Source organism: Bactrocera oleae, chromosome 4 (genome assembly GCF_042242935.1).
Source record: "Bactrocera oleae isolate idBacOlea1 chromosome 4, idBacOlea1, whole genome shotgun sequence".
NCBI classification, from domain to species: Eukaryota; Metazoa; Arthropoda; class Insecta; order Diptera; family Tephritidae; genus Bactrocera; species Bactrocera oleae.
In genome coordinates this window covers 9,442,295-9,458,117 of record NC_091538.1, presented here as the reverse complement: position 1 = coordinate 9,458,117, position 15,823 = coordinate 9,442,295, and the positions used below count along the sequence as shown (strand labels likewise).

Below are 15,823 nucleotides of genomic sequence, written 5' to 3'. Positions count from 1 at the left end.
ACTAAGTCCAAAGTAAAAAAAAATAATAATTTTCCGTTTTTCGAATTTCGAAACGGAGCTTATTGAAAACACAATTGTTATTTACAGTTTATCTAAGGTCCTTGGCAACATTCAAGTTGTCCTCTCATTTCGATGCAGTATATATAATATTATATTATATAATTTCCCCGTTTTTCAAAAATGGCGCTAAAAATCAAGATATTTGTCTTCGAATTTCGAAACTGAGCTTTTCAAAAACACAATTATTAGCTACAGCATGTAAGTTTTTTTCCAAAACAACCAAGTATTCCTCTCATTTCAATGGTGTATATTATTTTTTGTCCAAGCTTATATGACAGGTGCTATAAGCGGTCAAAGTGGTATCTTCGAAAAAAATGGTATCTTCGAAAAATGGTCGTAGCGCTAGAAGCAATATTTTGGTAAAAAATTTACAGGATTTGCAAACGTTATTCCGTAGTAAGTCTGTTCCTTACGAAATGTCAAATCAAACTGAGTATAATTCAAGTAACAGCTGACAAAAAGACCAATTCAGAAAAAAGTGTTGCTTCATTCAAAACCACATGTCTAAAAAAACACACGTTTATAAAAATATTTGAAAAACTGTCGAACAAATTTGATTGGGTATTTTAACAATAACTGCTTGTCTTTTCTATTGCTCTTCATATTGAGCACACATTTTTAAATAATTACAGTTGGTTATAAATTTCACGTGAATGCACTTAAAGCGATTTCATATAAACTGAAAATTTTTTTTTTTTTGTTTAATATTCAAAGTATGATTATTTTCGTATCGTTTTTAATATAAATAAATGAACAGTCCGTGTTACATTTCGAAGCAGCAGCGGGAATAATATTTTAGCGCTGCCAACGTATATTAAATAAACGCTTAAACTGCATTGGCAAAAGTGGGACGCAGCAAAGTGGGCGTGGCAACTCATCTTCACTATTTGCCATGTTATTTCCACGTGCTATCGATTTTATTGAAATATTTTCATATTTAGCTGCGTCATTATTATGTATTTAAAACTGCAGCGCCTGCGGATATGCTGTGACATTTGGCGTTTTTATTTTTCGTTGAAAATTTTGTTATTTTTCAATACGATTACATTGTAAAATGAAATGAAAAATACTGATTTTACGCGCTTGCAGGCAGATTTTTAATATTCAGTATTGGCATGCCGCAGTTTGTTCAAGCATTGTTAAATTTTGTGTAAATTTTCGATTGTTTTAACACAAAATAGCTGTCAAGTAGTGTTTGATAGAACAAAAAAGGATTTTACATAAATTTCAAATTATTTGCATGCCCGCATAGCAGTAACGAATAACAATGTCGGTGCATATTTAAGGACGACTGTCGTTTGCTGCATGTTTAGCGCCTAAAAGTAGACTGCCTTTGCCTAAAACTACTACTTAACAACGTATCGTACTTTGCAACTCTGCCTATTTAATTCTCTAAAGCTATGCCAACACTTAGCTTAATCTCAATTATCTCTACATGGCTTACAAAGCTAAACACATACAAACATACTACACTTGCGCACACTTTTGCCGTTCAAACTTTGTAAGTACCTCGCACTATGTATAAATAAATATAATGTAAAAGTTTTTGATTTAATTACGTTGACTTTGCATCTGCACTGCTAATGGACGGCCATTGCCGTTTGATGACGGCGAAGTGGGTCATTTGGTATGTGTTGGTTTGATGGCAGCGTCGCTCCACGAAACCGGTCAAACAGTAGCCCATATTGTAGTCCTCCATCGAGATATTCGAAGTCAGATACAGTTTGAATTCGTCAATTTCCTGCTCTTTACCAGCAGCCGCACCATCAACACCAACACCACCATCACCATCATCAACACAATCCATACAAGTTCGGCCGCCCAACGGACTGCCGCCAGTCAATGACTTTTTGCTGCGAAAATGTCCAGCGATGAGTAGCGAACCCTTCTGTTCGAGCGGCATCATTTTGGCTTTGGTCGATTGCCGTTGTGTGCCGGTAAACTCTTCAATGCGACAGCGATTCGGTTGCCACCAACAAGGTGTAATGGTCCAGTAACTGGAGGAGGCTGTACGCGCCCAACCCTCTTCCGGGTAGAGGAGAATCTGCAAGTAAACGAATGGCAACCAAATGAGTATTGTAAGTATTGTACAAAATCTAGCCTAGTGTTAAAATCAATGCAGTCATAGTGAGCTATACAAAGCGAGCCGGGTATAATATGAGGAGCAAAATGGTGGTGCTGTGGTTGTGACATGATGGCCGCCGGCGCTATGTTACGCTTCAAGTGCGCATGTAATTGTCAACGCCGTCACAATTGCAAACTTTACGAATCCCCCAAACGCGTAGTGCACTTTATCGATTTCTTAGTGGGATCGCATAAAGCAGTGCGCCTACCCCGCCTACACCGCCTGGCATGCATGACAAGCGCGTGTATGCCATACTGTTGAGAAACAAAAGCAGCGACGAAAGTTTATTTTGTGGAAATTGCCATTGGTGTTTAATTGAAAATCGAAATTAAAATTTTCGTATAAAAGGCAAATGTCACGTTCTTCAGTTTTCTTTTGCATTGGTTTCGTCCTGATTTTACAATCCTTTTTGTGAATGATTGTTCGCTCTTTACGCCATGAGCAGCGTTGGCATTTAATAAAATGCAAATTTTTGATGGAAGCTCTTATGCATTTCAGCAGAATTTGAGGCAATTATGAAGAATGTGAAAACATTAGAAAGAATGTGAGTAACAAATTGCTTGCTAGTTTGGCACCCTTTGAAAGTAATGGCAAATACTTACACAAACGTAAAACGTGCGTTTATAGTTATTACTTGCCATTCCTGTTTTTTGTTGCTGTCCAGAAATCAAGTGCACAGAAAATGTTAATTCTAACAACGTTATGCTACTGCTCATTTTCACAAAGCGTTATTTCGAAAGCGCTTAGATATCCTCTACGAAATTCCGCAGGAATCTTGTTTGCTTTATAATTCGTTGTTAGCAAGTGTAAGCACAAAACCTGGTCAAATGTTTACTTTTTGATATAGTATGACTAGATCTAAACTGTGCGCGTAAAAGCACAAAAGCTGCGCAACTGCACACGTGAAAGCTCAAACGGAGCTTTCGCTCTGTTGCTCAAGATAGAGGCACGCTTGTTGTGATTAATGTAATCGTTCCAGTTTGGCAGAATGCTGTCGTCGCATTCATCACCTCTTCAATGAACTGCGTGTGAATTTTGCTCATATTCTACAAGAGTACAGAAACAGAATTCAAAGGCTCATTTTGATGAGCTTTCGCTCCACTTTGAAGCCAGAAAATAAGGGAAAATTAGTGATAGGTGAAAAAATATATACGTATCTCGATATATATCATTCCAATATTTCGAACCATTATAGGATATAGCTGCCATACAAACTGAACGATCGGAATAAAGTGCTTGTATGGAAAGCTTTTCTCTTTCACGGGATATCTTCCAGAAATTTGGCATGGATTATTGTCTAAGGCAATGGTGCCATCTCCGGAGAAACGGTTTAGATCAGATTATTAAAGCATAGTACAATATATAAAAGGCGCTTTTCTTGTTTTTTAATCAACATGTGTATATACGATATAATATATACTATATATAGTACGTAAGTACATATATTTATATAAGCGCGCTAAACAACGGGATTATTATGTTTTGTGTGTATGTGTTCGTACCTATTTTTAAGCGATAATTTACTTGCCAATCAGACTTCAAAGTAATTTTTGCAACCCTAACGCTGTTGTTTTTGTTGTTGTTATAGTTGCTATTTTAAAATTGATTGCGTGCACAACTGTGCGAAAATTAAGTTTTCTAGCATTGCAAGTTAAATTAAGCGGCCAGTATGGCGAATATGTGTAGGTTTACCAGTAAAGAAGGGCAAAGCTCGGCTGTAACCGAACATTTTATACTCTTACAATTTTCAAATATCAAAGCCGTGGGCATAATTTCAGGTGTTACCAAATTTTATATAAAAAAAAAATATTTTCGTCATTTATATTGAGCTGGTGGTTAAGAACACACTCACTGAAATATCACACATATTGAAAAGCTATTGAAAAAAGTAACACTACTTGGATTACCCGTTATTCTATAATCAGATAGCTTAGCTAAGTTTTCTTTACAAAAAATTTATATTTCAAAAAACTTTATCATTTTCAAAAACAAAAACATGTTTTAAAGAAAAATTCAACATTTCCTTTCTTGCATCAAAATCTTATTAATTAATCCAACACAATTTTTTTATAAAAAATTTGGTTTGTCTATAATATATTCCACAATTTCTGAATGGGCTTTTTTTATTACATAGGTATAAGTACAATTACAAAACCAATAACAATAATTGCGCCATGCAATTAAAATAAAGGCAATAACAACAATCCATTCGAGCACAATTGGTTTTCCACCCTTATGCGGGCTTTGCGGTAAAGAATGCCATTTAATTGTTGCTTTTGTTTTAATTGGCATGTATAATATATCGAGCATTTTCAGGCATTTGTTGTTATACGAGTATTTGTATTCTGCGTATAATTTTGTGTATTCATATGCTAGAGATAATAAACATTTAATTTGTTTGATAAAATTTTTCTACGAAATTAGTAAGATAGTCTAACAGCCATGAGTTCTTAGTCGTAAATTAACGATATTATAAATCATCAACATACAAGTATTTATTATTCTTTGTTTTTATTGTTGTTGTACTTTGAAATATTCATGAGGTCTTCAATTGGTCTTATTTTATAAGCGCCTGCTAGCTTTTTATAGATTTTACCACAATTCGCTAATCGTTTTCTGATCTCCCGTGTCGCCTTGTATAGATCACTTTATTTGAAGCCCCTTTTGGTGTTAGCGAGTCACTATCGATGTGTATGATCGGGCGTTGTACTGTTGGAACACAATTCCCCTCCTATTGACCAAAACTGGCTGCTTCTGGGAGATTGCTTGCTTCAAACGGCCCAATTGTTGACAGTATAGGTTCGAAAGAAGAACCTTTTTCGTCTTTCTGACCGTCATTGCTGACTTGGCCATCGCTATCGCCGGCTCATGGCGATTCGACCACGATCGTTTTCACTTGCCATTGTCGTGAGTGAGCCCCTTTTTATCAATTTCGAATTTGCACATACATCTAACTTAGCTTCTTGAATGAATTTCAGAAAGCCTGTTTTAGACTTATTCTTTTGTTTTCTACTCAAATTCCTAGCGTTATCAGGTACTTACGCTGCACCAAGGCTAAGCGCACTGACATAGAAGTGGAGAAAGAAGTAGCCTACAATAGTTCATATTCACACATCTGTTTCGACAAGCGCGTACACAAATTTACACGCATTTATGACCCTTTAGGAAATCTGAACGTTAACGTTCTATTTGCTTTGCATTGCTTAACTAATCCATTTTAAATCCGGTTAGACAAGTTTGACTCTGTAGCTTTGCTTCGAGGACTTGGAGTAGTGTATGACTTTGATGCCAGTTTTAGCGTCGGACAGACAGCGATGGCAATGTAAGTATTATATTAGAGAGTTTTTACCGTTATCACTTATGAAACGCATAGTAATTTTGTTGCTGCATTGCTTAATTTTTTCCTGCAAGTTGCTTCTCGGCTCTCAAAAGCTTTCTAAGTAGATATACAAGTAGTCTGTAGATACCTACATACGTATGTACATATGTACGTATCCATATGTATGATATGGATGAGCACACATACTATTTGTTAAACAAAGGATCGTAAGCATAGCCGCAACGGAATTCGCAGCAACAAATGGACAGTAACCGAGAGGCAGGAATGTCAAGAGGTGAAATGTGGTTGAGCACACTTCGAAGAATTACGAGCCTTTTACAGGTAAAAGAAATGTAAGTTGGCAGTTGCCAGAAAGTTACGAGTAACTAAAGTGGTCCACTGATGTGGATAAACACAAGGGATGGACTAACAAAAAAGAGCACACATTCTATAAATGGATGCAAAAGGAACAATGCCATGACGAACGAAATTGGATGTGTGGTCGCAAATAATGAATGTAGGCAAATATTTGCAAATACATACAATACGTGTGCCAGAACGTAAATACATACGGACATACGAAGAGCTAAAAATAAAAGTAAGTACTTGCAAATACAAAGTTTTAACTTCTCAGCGTATGTGTTTGTGTGTTTCTTGTTAGATAAAGAAAAAATCTTTCAGCAAAAGCTTGTTAGAAATTGTGGTAGCCGCTTTGAGGCGAAAGCTCCTTTATAAGGAATGTGCTGGCAAAATTGATGTTCAGTCGTAAGCGCCTAAATCCCGTGTGATCCGAGTTTGTAGTACAATATTATAGCAACTTGAAAAATTTACTGGAAGAAACATTTGCATCGCTGAATTATAATCAAACCGTCGAGTTCAACCATCATGTAAGCACTGCTTCGGTTGTCTAGCAGCTAAGACCCATTTGGAATCATTTAAATAAGGCTGAATACAAAAAAAGTTTCGATGTATGGGTGCCACATGATAAAACGCAAAAAAACCACATGGGCTGAATTACCATCTGTGAGTCGCTGGTGAATTGCAAAATCTATTCATTTCCAAAGCCATTAATTATTGGTAATGAAAAATGAGTACCTTACAACAACGTCAAGCGAAAACGGTTGAGGACACATAGTGGTGAGACAGCCCAAACGATGTCTAAACCAGGACTGACGGTTAGGAAGGTTTTGGTAATGTGTTTGGTGAGATTAGCAGAGACTCCCTCTACATTCACAATCTTAATTTGGTTGTGAATTGTAACCATTGGTTCGTTTGAAGTAAACAATCACATAGAAGCGGCCACCTTTGGCCAATGGGAGAGAAATTATGTGCCATTAGGTCAACGCCACTCTACACGCAGTAATTGTGACTCGCCAGCAGCTCCGCGAGTTTGGTTGAGAGATTCTTACTCAACCACTTTGGGGAATTGGAAAATTTTAATAAATTGGTTTTCGAATTGGTAACCTGTCCATCGGTTAGGCCTTCAGTGACGTGTTTTGTTTCAGGTTTCAATCGAATGCCCGCTAGAATGCTAAGTTAATTGACGAGACTGAGGCTATAAGCCCGACAAAGTTATTTATTTATAATGGTATTAATGTTGGTGATTGATTCGATCGAGTTCGGTCAACGCTCTAACTCTCAGTCGGCATAAAAATATACATTTTGTAGATATCAATTCAAACTTATTTATAACGAATTATTCTAACTTATTTAAAATTAATAATGGAGGTATCGTTTTGCTTACCCAGTGATTAACACTGTATCTACGTGCGATAACAATGTTCATAATTAAGAATTTGCTATTTTCCGGATAAACGGTTAAAAATATGAAATCTGAAAGCAAAATAAATTATGTGATATTTGTTTCCAGAAGCCCAATAGCATACTTGGTACTAATATAATTTGAAGCACAAAAATGTGTATCATCCACTTGTGGAGCAAAATCTAAGTGCTTCAAAGCAAATTGGGATTATACTCAAACTAAATCTGCTTAAATTGATAGGCCATATCATGCATAAAATTTCGGGAATGCACACGGCTATTTAATTTAAGCTTATGATAGTCCCACTCCGACACTTATCCTTCGCCAAAGTAAAATCTAACGTTTCACTCATATAGTTAGTAAAGGTCACTCGATGGTCGTACAAACGGACGAACAAACGCTGAGCACCTCACTGGAATCAGGTTGACTTGGATGAGGATAAGAGCGTTGTGTGAGGATAAGAGCGTTGTGTGAAAAAATACAGCAATACATTTTTATAAACAAGTGTGGAGGTGTGTGCATTACACACGCTTAGATTTAATACTTGAAGGTACGAAGAAACCGTGGAAACATGCTCTACTAAAGCGAGGTGTGTGTTGTGCGGAATGCCAGATATCTTCGATGGTCAGCTTTTTGACGAGGGTCGTTGCTACTATTGCCGCCCATTGTCGGCCATAAAATGTATGAAATGGCAACCTCGGTGCGTATAATAAATCGTCGTATACATGTGTGCCAACAAAGGGTCATTCGCCCGCTCATGCTACGTCTCACCTGTGCACCGAAAATGAATTGGTAATTCAAGCAAAATGAACGTGTGCGTTAGACACACACACAAACAAAATGAGCAATGATTGCGTTTTGCTAGCGAATGCGTGGTGAGTAAGTAAGGTTAGGTGACAGCGGAAATACTTGTTTGTGGCATGTGAAGGTCGAGCTGGCTGTTTCACTTGTCGTCAGCTGGCCTATTGAGGGTTGTGGTTGCGTACTTTTTTTTCTTTGTTTTTTGAGGCGAAAACTTTCTACTTCAAGTGCTGTTTTGCCGCAATTTAATCGCATGTAATTTACACGTACGCATTAAGAGCCGAGCCTTAGTGGCAGGTTAGAGTGGCAAAGTATTGCTCGGTTTTTATTAATGCTTTAGTATATGTGTGCCTGTTAGCTCATTGGTGTACAGTTAACGAGCTGCTGATTTAAAGTATGCATATTGAAAAATCTCTCAATTCCCACAGTTCCTGTTTATTTTTGCATTTCCGCTGTGTGGCAACGGCAACGGCGCTATCAATTGTACAACAGGTGGTTCAGTGTTGCGCATACGTTGCTTCTTTTCAACTTTTTTTCAACGTTACTCTAGCTACACGTTCGTTAAACCTTACGTAGCCTGTAGGGGCTATTATTGTTGTTGTCGTGTGGTTGGTTGGCTTCCGATTGTTGCTTTTTCACACTTGGGATTTGAAATATGTATTCATAAATATAGAAATTACTTGGGCGTGCTGGCAACAACAATCTATAAATATCGGCGCATATTTTTCACACAACTCTACATATATATATTATATATAAATATATATATATATTGTATATAAGTGTAGATAACCATATATGTATGTGTGTATAAAGAGGCACTGCTGTAAATATTTAATGCCGTTGTGTGCCGTTGTGCCGCCCTGTGTTTACCCGTTTGCTTATAGGCGCATTTAAGCAATTGTGTGGGCAAGCGGAAAAATATTAAATCCCCCGTGCTGGTCCGTTGTACACACATCGTGTGTTGTGCTTTCAATTACAATCGCCTACGGCGAACGGGGCGTATGAGTGATCATCATTAAAGCAAATTGTCGGCAGCGCTTCGCTGTACGTGTGTTTTGCGAGTGAAGGCGGGTGCGTTTGGGTGTGCGTGTGCGTGTGTCGGCGGCACCACGGCTGGTTGCTTGTGCAATCGTGATTCATATTTTTGCGGCTTTGTTGTGGTTCTTGTTGCGCTGTAAACGTTGTGTTTTGTGCGTTAATGAGCTGTGCAAGTAGGAATTTTGCGCTCCCCCTAGACTACAGTGCACTGGAAAACATTAGTATTTATGTGATCTTTTCAGATTTTTTACCGGGAACTGAATTATTTGTAATGAAAGGTTGTTGATGAAAGGCATACTCATGCAATGCATAAAAAAATCTGCAATTATCTGCTTGTTTTTGTTGTTTTTATAGAATAACTATCAGGCATATTAGTTTCATAAAATATTAGTAAAATTGTGTTGTGTTTTCTTGAGTGAATAGAGTACTTTGAGACTGTATAAATGATGAGCAGTTAAGTGTATATTGAAAAATCTGCTCAAAGCACGCATAAAGCAGGACAGAAAAGTTAGTTCAAGACACCCTTTTTCTTTCTAGCTTGTGTGAATGTTCTGAATAAATCGTTTTTTCGATTATTTCCTTTACTTTGCCGAATAATTCTGTGCTCATCGAGTGCTCCTATATAAATCCGATTTAGAACGGTGTAAACAAACTCAGCTGTTTCGAAAAACAGGTTTCGAAAGATTTCGTGCCAGAATAACTTTAGATGAATGTATCAGGCGCTAAGATACCCACATAGTCAATTATCTATTATTATTGAGTTTATATACTCGTAACTCATTAATGATATTAATGTCTTGGAAGAATCGAATTTGAATTGGCAATAAAGTGGTCGGTCTATTTTCAAAAGCTTATTTTTAGCAGAATTTTTCTATTGTATTACAATATAATACAATAAAATCATTCGCCATAGACAGGAACAGGTAGTGAACACTTGGTGTCAGGTTTAGACTACAACGCTTCTGGCGATTCACTATCGATGTGTGGGATTCCGTGGGAGAGTCTAGAGTTGGAAATGGTTTAGCGGATTAAAGTTCCGCACTTCGGCTTTCGATGCTTCCCCCTACTTAAAAAAAAAAAAGTCGATGTGTGTGTGTGAACTGGCTTTATCCTGTTGGAACACAATTGCTCTCCTTTTGGTAAAAACTGGGCGCTGCTGGGCGATTACTTCCTTCAAACGGTGCAATTGTTGACCGTAGAGGCACAAAGTAAAATTTAGCTGGTGGGGAGCAGCTCATAGTAGATAAATCCCCGGCGATTCCACCAAACAAATGCAAAAATCTGCCTGACCGTCAATATTGACTTCGCCATATCGCCGGCTCATTGCGATTCGAGCACGACCGTTTTCGCTTGATGTTGTCCTAAGTGCATCACAACAAATTTGAGACCGGCTCAGAGCGCTTGTAGATTTATTAGGGTCTTTATGACGAACTTGTATATGAGTTCTTGGTACTACAACGGATCGGCGTTTTAAATTATCTAAGTGAGTTTCCCCTTTTTAGGATCGACCATTTAACCTAACCTTAACCTAACGTTAATCTATCCTAACTCAACCATCCGTTTCAAAAATGGATCGATTTTACAGCGATTCGCCGATGAGAATTCGGTTTGTGCGATTTCTTTGCGTTAACTCATGTGACATTGAGCTTCTTTTTGTATCCTGCTTTATTTAAATGTTTTTTAAGCACGCGATACAGATTACCAAAGTCATGTTTTGGAAAAATAATGGACTTATATTCACTTGACCTTATAACTACAGTAGAAAATTGAAAACATATACAAATAAATTCAAGCGGTGACATTAAAAACATCCTGGTTATAGTGGAGGATATAGGAGAGAAGGGATTGATAATATATAATTCATTCGATTCAATATATTTATATCTTTTTCGATCTATATAAAACGGTATGATAAAAAATATATATTATATATCCTTATTTTTATGTTGATAAGTTTTCGGTGTCACAAACAACCGTTAGGTGAGCAAAACAATATACTCGTATTCTGTGCAACATGTTGCGAGAGCATAACATTTTACAGCACCTTCCTACTTTAAATTCAACTGTAAGTTGCATGTGGGACATTTTAGTTGCAACATTTGTGGCAAGCGCTTTAATACTTTAAGGTGAAATATTGCCTTTCAGATGTAATAAAGCTTACACCACGTCAGAAAAGTGCAGCACAAAAACATTCGAAAAGAGCACAAATTTTAATTTGCCGCCATTCGCGCGTTGCACTTCCGGGCAGCAAGAGCGTACTTTTAAAAACAATTTTTTTACGCAAACGAGAATTTATTTTTCTGTGTTGTGTATTTTCGTGCGCTCATCTATGTAAGCTACCAAGTCAAAAAAAAATAATAATAACAACAACAATAAAAAAAAACAGTGGCCACCAACCAGCGCACGAGCGGGTTGCGCAAGGACAAAGTGGGAAGCGCATAAAAACCCAAATTGCACTGGCACTCGAAGTGTTTTCCGACTGAAACGAATTAAATTTGCAGCAGCGGGTCATTATGGTGGAAATGTTGATCCAAGCAAAAGAACTCCTCAGGCAAACACGCGACAAAAGGAAGTATGAACAACGAAATCAGCTGCCATGAAATATGTATTATTACAGTAACTGCTTGCATATGGTTATTTATACCTTGTTCAGCGTATTTGCCACGAAGTTTGTAAAACACAAAAGGAAACAACGGAGAAACTATAAAGTGTATATAAATAATCAGCGAGCTGTCTGTTTGTATAAACGCGAACTAGTCTCTCAGTTTTTGCGATAAATAGATTTCAAATTTGATATACGTCCTTTTTTCCTCAAGAAACAGTTTATTTCAGTCGGAATCGCCGATATTCGAGTAATAGCAGATATAGCTGTCTTACAAACTGACCGAGCAAAATCAAGTCCTTGTATGGCAAACTTTTTTATTTGAAGAGATATCATCACAAAAATTGACTAGAGTTATTACGTAAGATATTGATACAATCTCCGAACATATTGTTCATCACTATAGCATATAGCTGTCATACAAACTGACCAAACAATATCTAAATAAAGATCTTTTAAAACCCTTTTAGCTAATATGCAACTGTAAAGGGTATACTAGCTTCGGTGCAGCCGAAGTTTACATTTTTTCTTGTTGCTTGTTGTGTTTTGTGTTCGTGTACATACAATAAATATGTGCATGCGAACGTGGAACGTGCCACAGCGGCCACTTGCCGCACGCGAAAATGTTGTAAATACGAGTGTGGCGGCAATAAGTTGTTGTTTGCCTGCAAAAGTTCCGGAAATGGTAAAATAAACGTTTGCCGCTATTTTCGTTACAACAGTTGCACTTCATACACACACACTCACACGTGCATTCTACAAACAGATGTGTGCGTGTATGCATATTTTTCTTTTTTTGGGTTCCAACACGAATGTCACCATCATTTTTTAATCGACATTAAAAATATTGCACGAGCATTTACATATTTCCAGCGCACAGGACATGTCCTCCACACACAACGCGAGTTTTCATCGTCAGCGCGAATTGCGCTTCCACCGCACTCGCCCTAGCGGCTTGAATGGGCGAAGCGAACACTGCAATTATTATGCAATTGTACTTTTTGTTGTCAATTGTTGCTGCTTTTGTAGCTGTTGTTGTTTTTGCGACATTCCAAATGAGCGCCCGGTTAGTAGGGCAGAAATTAAGCAAAGCATCCGAGTACAGTCTATTAAATGGATTAAAGTCGGATCATTCGTTTATACATTCACGAGCGTGGCTGCAAGCGAGCGTAGCTGCAAGCGAGCGGAGGAAAATGGGGAAAAGGAGTTTAAAAATAATAAATGGAAAACAGTCAGTGCTGTTATCCACTTATAATCTTTGTTTATTCCGTGATTTAATGCAGTCAGTTGAAATTAAATGACCAAAGAGGTTTATTAAAAGTACGCAAAACCGGCGGCCACAGCACTACGTTTAATAGTTATACTTTGAAAATGGAAAGTGATAGTAAACTAGGATTTACTGGCTTTTGAAAGGGGTTGGCATTAATGTAGGTGAACAGTCGGGCATCGGCATGAGAGATAAAAAAAATATATGATCAACGGTCGGTTCGTCAGAAAATGTTGCTTTAAACTTAGAAATGCGAATGTACTGTTCTAAGCTTAAGGGAAAACCACGGCGAAATCAGAGCTTTGCCACGCGCACAAAATGACGTTAATTGAAAACATTTTAAGTGCTAAAACTAAGTGGCGAATTAAGATACAAATCTATAATTTGGTACAAGTGGTATGAAGGAGTATCTGTGGTTTGAAATTTGTGACATGGACAACACGCCTAATAAGTTTAATGCATAGTTATCGCATATCATAGATATTTTGCACTATATTCTCTCAAGGTCAGATTCCAATAGTCACTTTCGGGTGAGGTTACCCTCTAGAAGTGAATGGAGAAGAGGTTTAGTAGCGGAGAAAGATACTACCTCTACCTATACCGACGCGTCCAAAATATACTACGGAGTACAGACGGCGTATACTCTAATGAGCTTGACATCGCTCTTTTTATCCGCCTACCAAACTCAGGCAGCATTTTTCAAGCGGAAGTACTGGGTATAGAGAAGGCCTGTGAAGTTCTATTGGAGTATATACGGGAGTATACAGAAAACAAACATATACACTGACAGCCAGGCGGCAGTGTTGGCCTTGTCGACACCACAGATTAATTCCAGCGTAGTCAAAAACTGCAGGAAGGCTTTAAGCTCACTGGCAGATCAACTCCACTTGTCCATAACTTGGGTTCCCGGCCACCGGAGCATTTTCGGCAACGAAAAGGCAGACGCGTTAACAAAGCTATCAGCCTCTTTAGACGAAACAGAGGCGGAGTTAAAACCATCTCCTGGGAATGATCAGAAGAGAGTCTTACATTCATTTTGAACAAATAGCGCAGAGTAGGTGGCACTCAATAAGAAGTTACAAGATAGCAAAGCAGATATGTTCCAAATATGACAGGAATAGAACCAAGAACCAACTATTTAGGTTTAGAACCAGTATATATAGACTTACAACTACTATAACAGGACACTGGCTTTTTGGAGAGCATGTGCTAAAAATTACCCTGCATATAATAACTAGAAAGGAATGAATGCAAGGTAGAAGGGAATATGGAAACGGCTTTCCACTTTCTCCGTGAATGTTCAGCTCTATCACAACTCCGAAACAAAACTTTTGGAACCCATCATGCACTTAACCTTAAATAGTTGTCTACAAAAAGCATAACGGATGTACATAAGTAGTTTCATTGAGAGCATCAAACGGTTTGAGCGCAATGATAAAACGGAATAGCAATATTATAAGGTCCTACGATAGTGCATCAAAATGGCGCATCCAGCACTAAGCGAGCCCATGGTGGCAGCACTCCTACCTACCTAACTTTCACAAATCACTAAAGCTGAATGAACTAAACTTGCTATGGTCAAGTATGTTTAGCTCCTTTTTATTCACTGTGGAGAAATTTGATGATAACCATGCCCACCAGCCTGAAAACGATTATGTTGAAAACTACGAACAGCGCGTTAACTCACTAAATAAATACGTTACAATAATTAAAATTCACAACCAAAATGGTGTTTAAGAGCTTCGTAGGTATCAGTGTAAGTAATGGACAATGGGCGTGGTACCGCCTACCTTAAGGTGAAATTCTATAACTTAAGAGCTACTAGTCTAAATTTTAACCAAAGTTCTTATATTTTTTTTTACTTGGTACTCTGATAAATAGGTTCTTAGACACCTCTAAGAAAGTCTCTCCCATTATGAGCTCTTAATTGTAACGGAATCGTCCTCCACCTTACAGCGTTCTAATTTTTTCTTATTAGCAGTAAAATGCATATCTCGCTTCCAAATACTTGAAAAAATATCTCGTTTCATAGTCTGTGTAGGAAATTTAATGCGCTACAATATCATCTCTTACGATTTTTTTTGTAAACCTAACCGTTTAAAGATATTAACGGTAGAATTTTAATTATTCTCAGAAATTTTGAGAAACTTTTCATACATATTAGTATATACTCGTAGGAACTTTAGTTCGACTTCGAGAATTTCATCAACAAACATGCGATCGAATGTTTCGGTATATCTGTGAAAGAACCGAAATACTAGCACACTGCCATAAACTACGCTTTCACCATTTCTGAAGGTAGGTAGGTAGGTAAAGTGGCTGTCACTCGACACACTTAGGCCTTTAGGAGGCCAATTGTGATACCACTGGGACTGTGATCCCCTCACTCTATTGGCTCCTCTCTGAACCACCCCGTACTTTTGATGAACTTCATCAGTGAGACAAGTTTTATCTGTGCAACCTCCGAGACGTCATCAAGAAACCCACGACCGATGGTTGCGATTCTTTTCCTATATAGTGCTGCACAATCGCATAGAAGATTTTTAATGGTCTCCTCCTCTTCTACTTCCTGACAGCTTCTACAATAGTCGTTATATGGCGTGCCAAGTCTACTTGCATGTCTGCCTATTAGACAGTGGCCTGTTAGTACTCCTACGAGTTTCATTCCTCTTGAATTTTAACAGTCGACATGTGCGGCTCATATTCCATTCTTGCCACGTTTGCCTGCTAGTTGAGCAGGTCAGGGATTGATTTCACTGACACTCGGCTATATTAATGACATGTTTGTCGATCAGGTATCTACAAGTAGCCAGAGGCATATTTATGTCCTCCTTATCAGGATCTAG

At 37.8% G+C, this 15,823-nt stretch overlaps 1 protein-coding gene across 2 annotated transcripts in view; it reads right to left on the bottom strand.

The window, feature by feature from the left end:
* Positions 1-1,086: 1,086 nt before the first annotated feature.
* Positions 1,087-15,823, bottom strand: part of LOC106614136 (uncharacterized) — a 65,931-nt gene continuing 51,194 nt past the window's right edge. For both annotated transcript variants that reach the window (XM_036375113.2, XM_070108063.1), the window contains one exon: positions 1,087-2,104. In XM_036375113.2, coding sequence (XP_036231006.2) covers positions 1,616-2,104 — 489 coding nt within the window. In that variant the 3' untranslated portion in view covers positions 1,087-1,615. The remainder of the gene's footprint in view (positions 2,105-15,823) is intronic.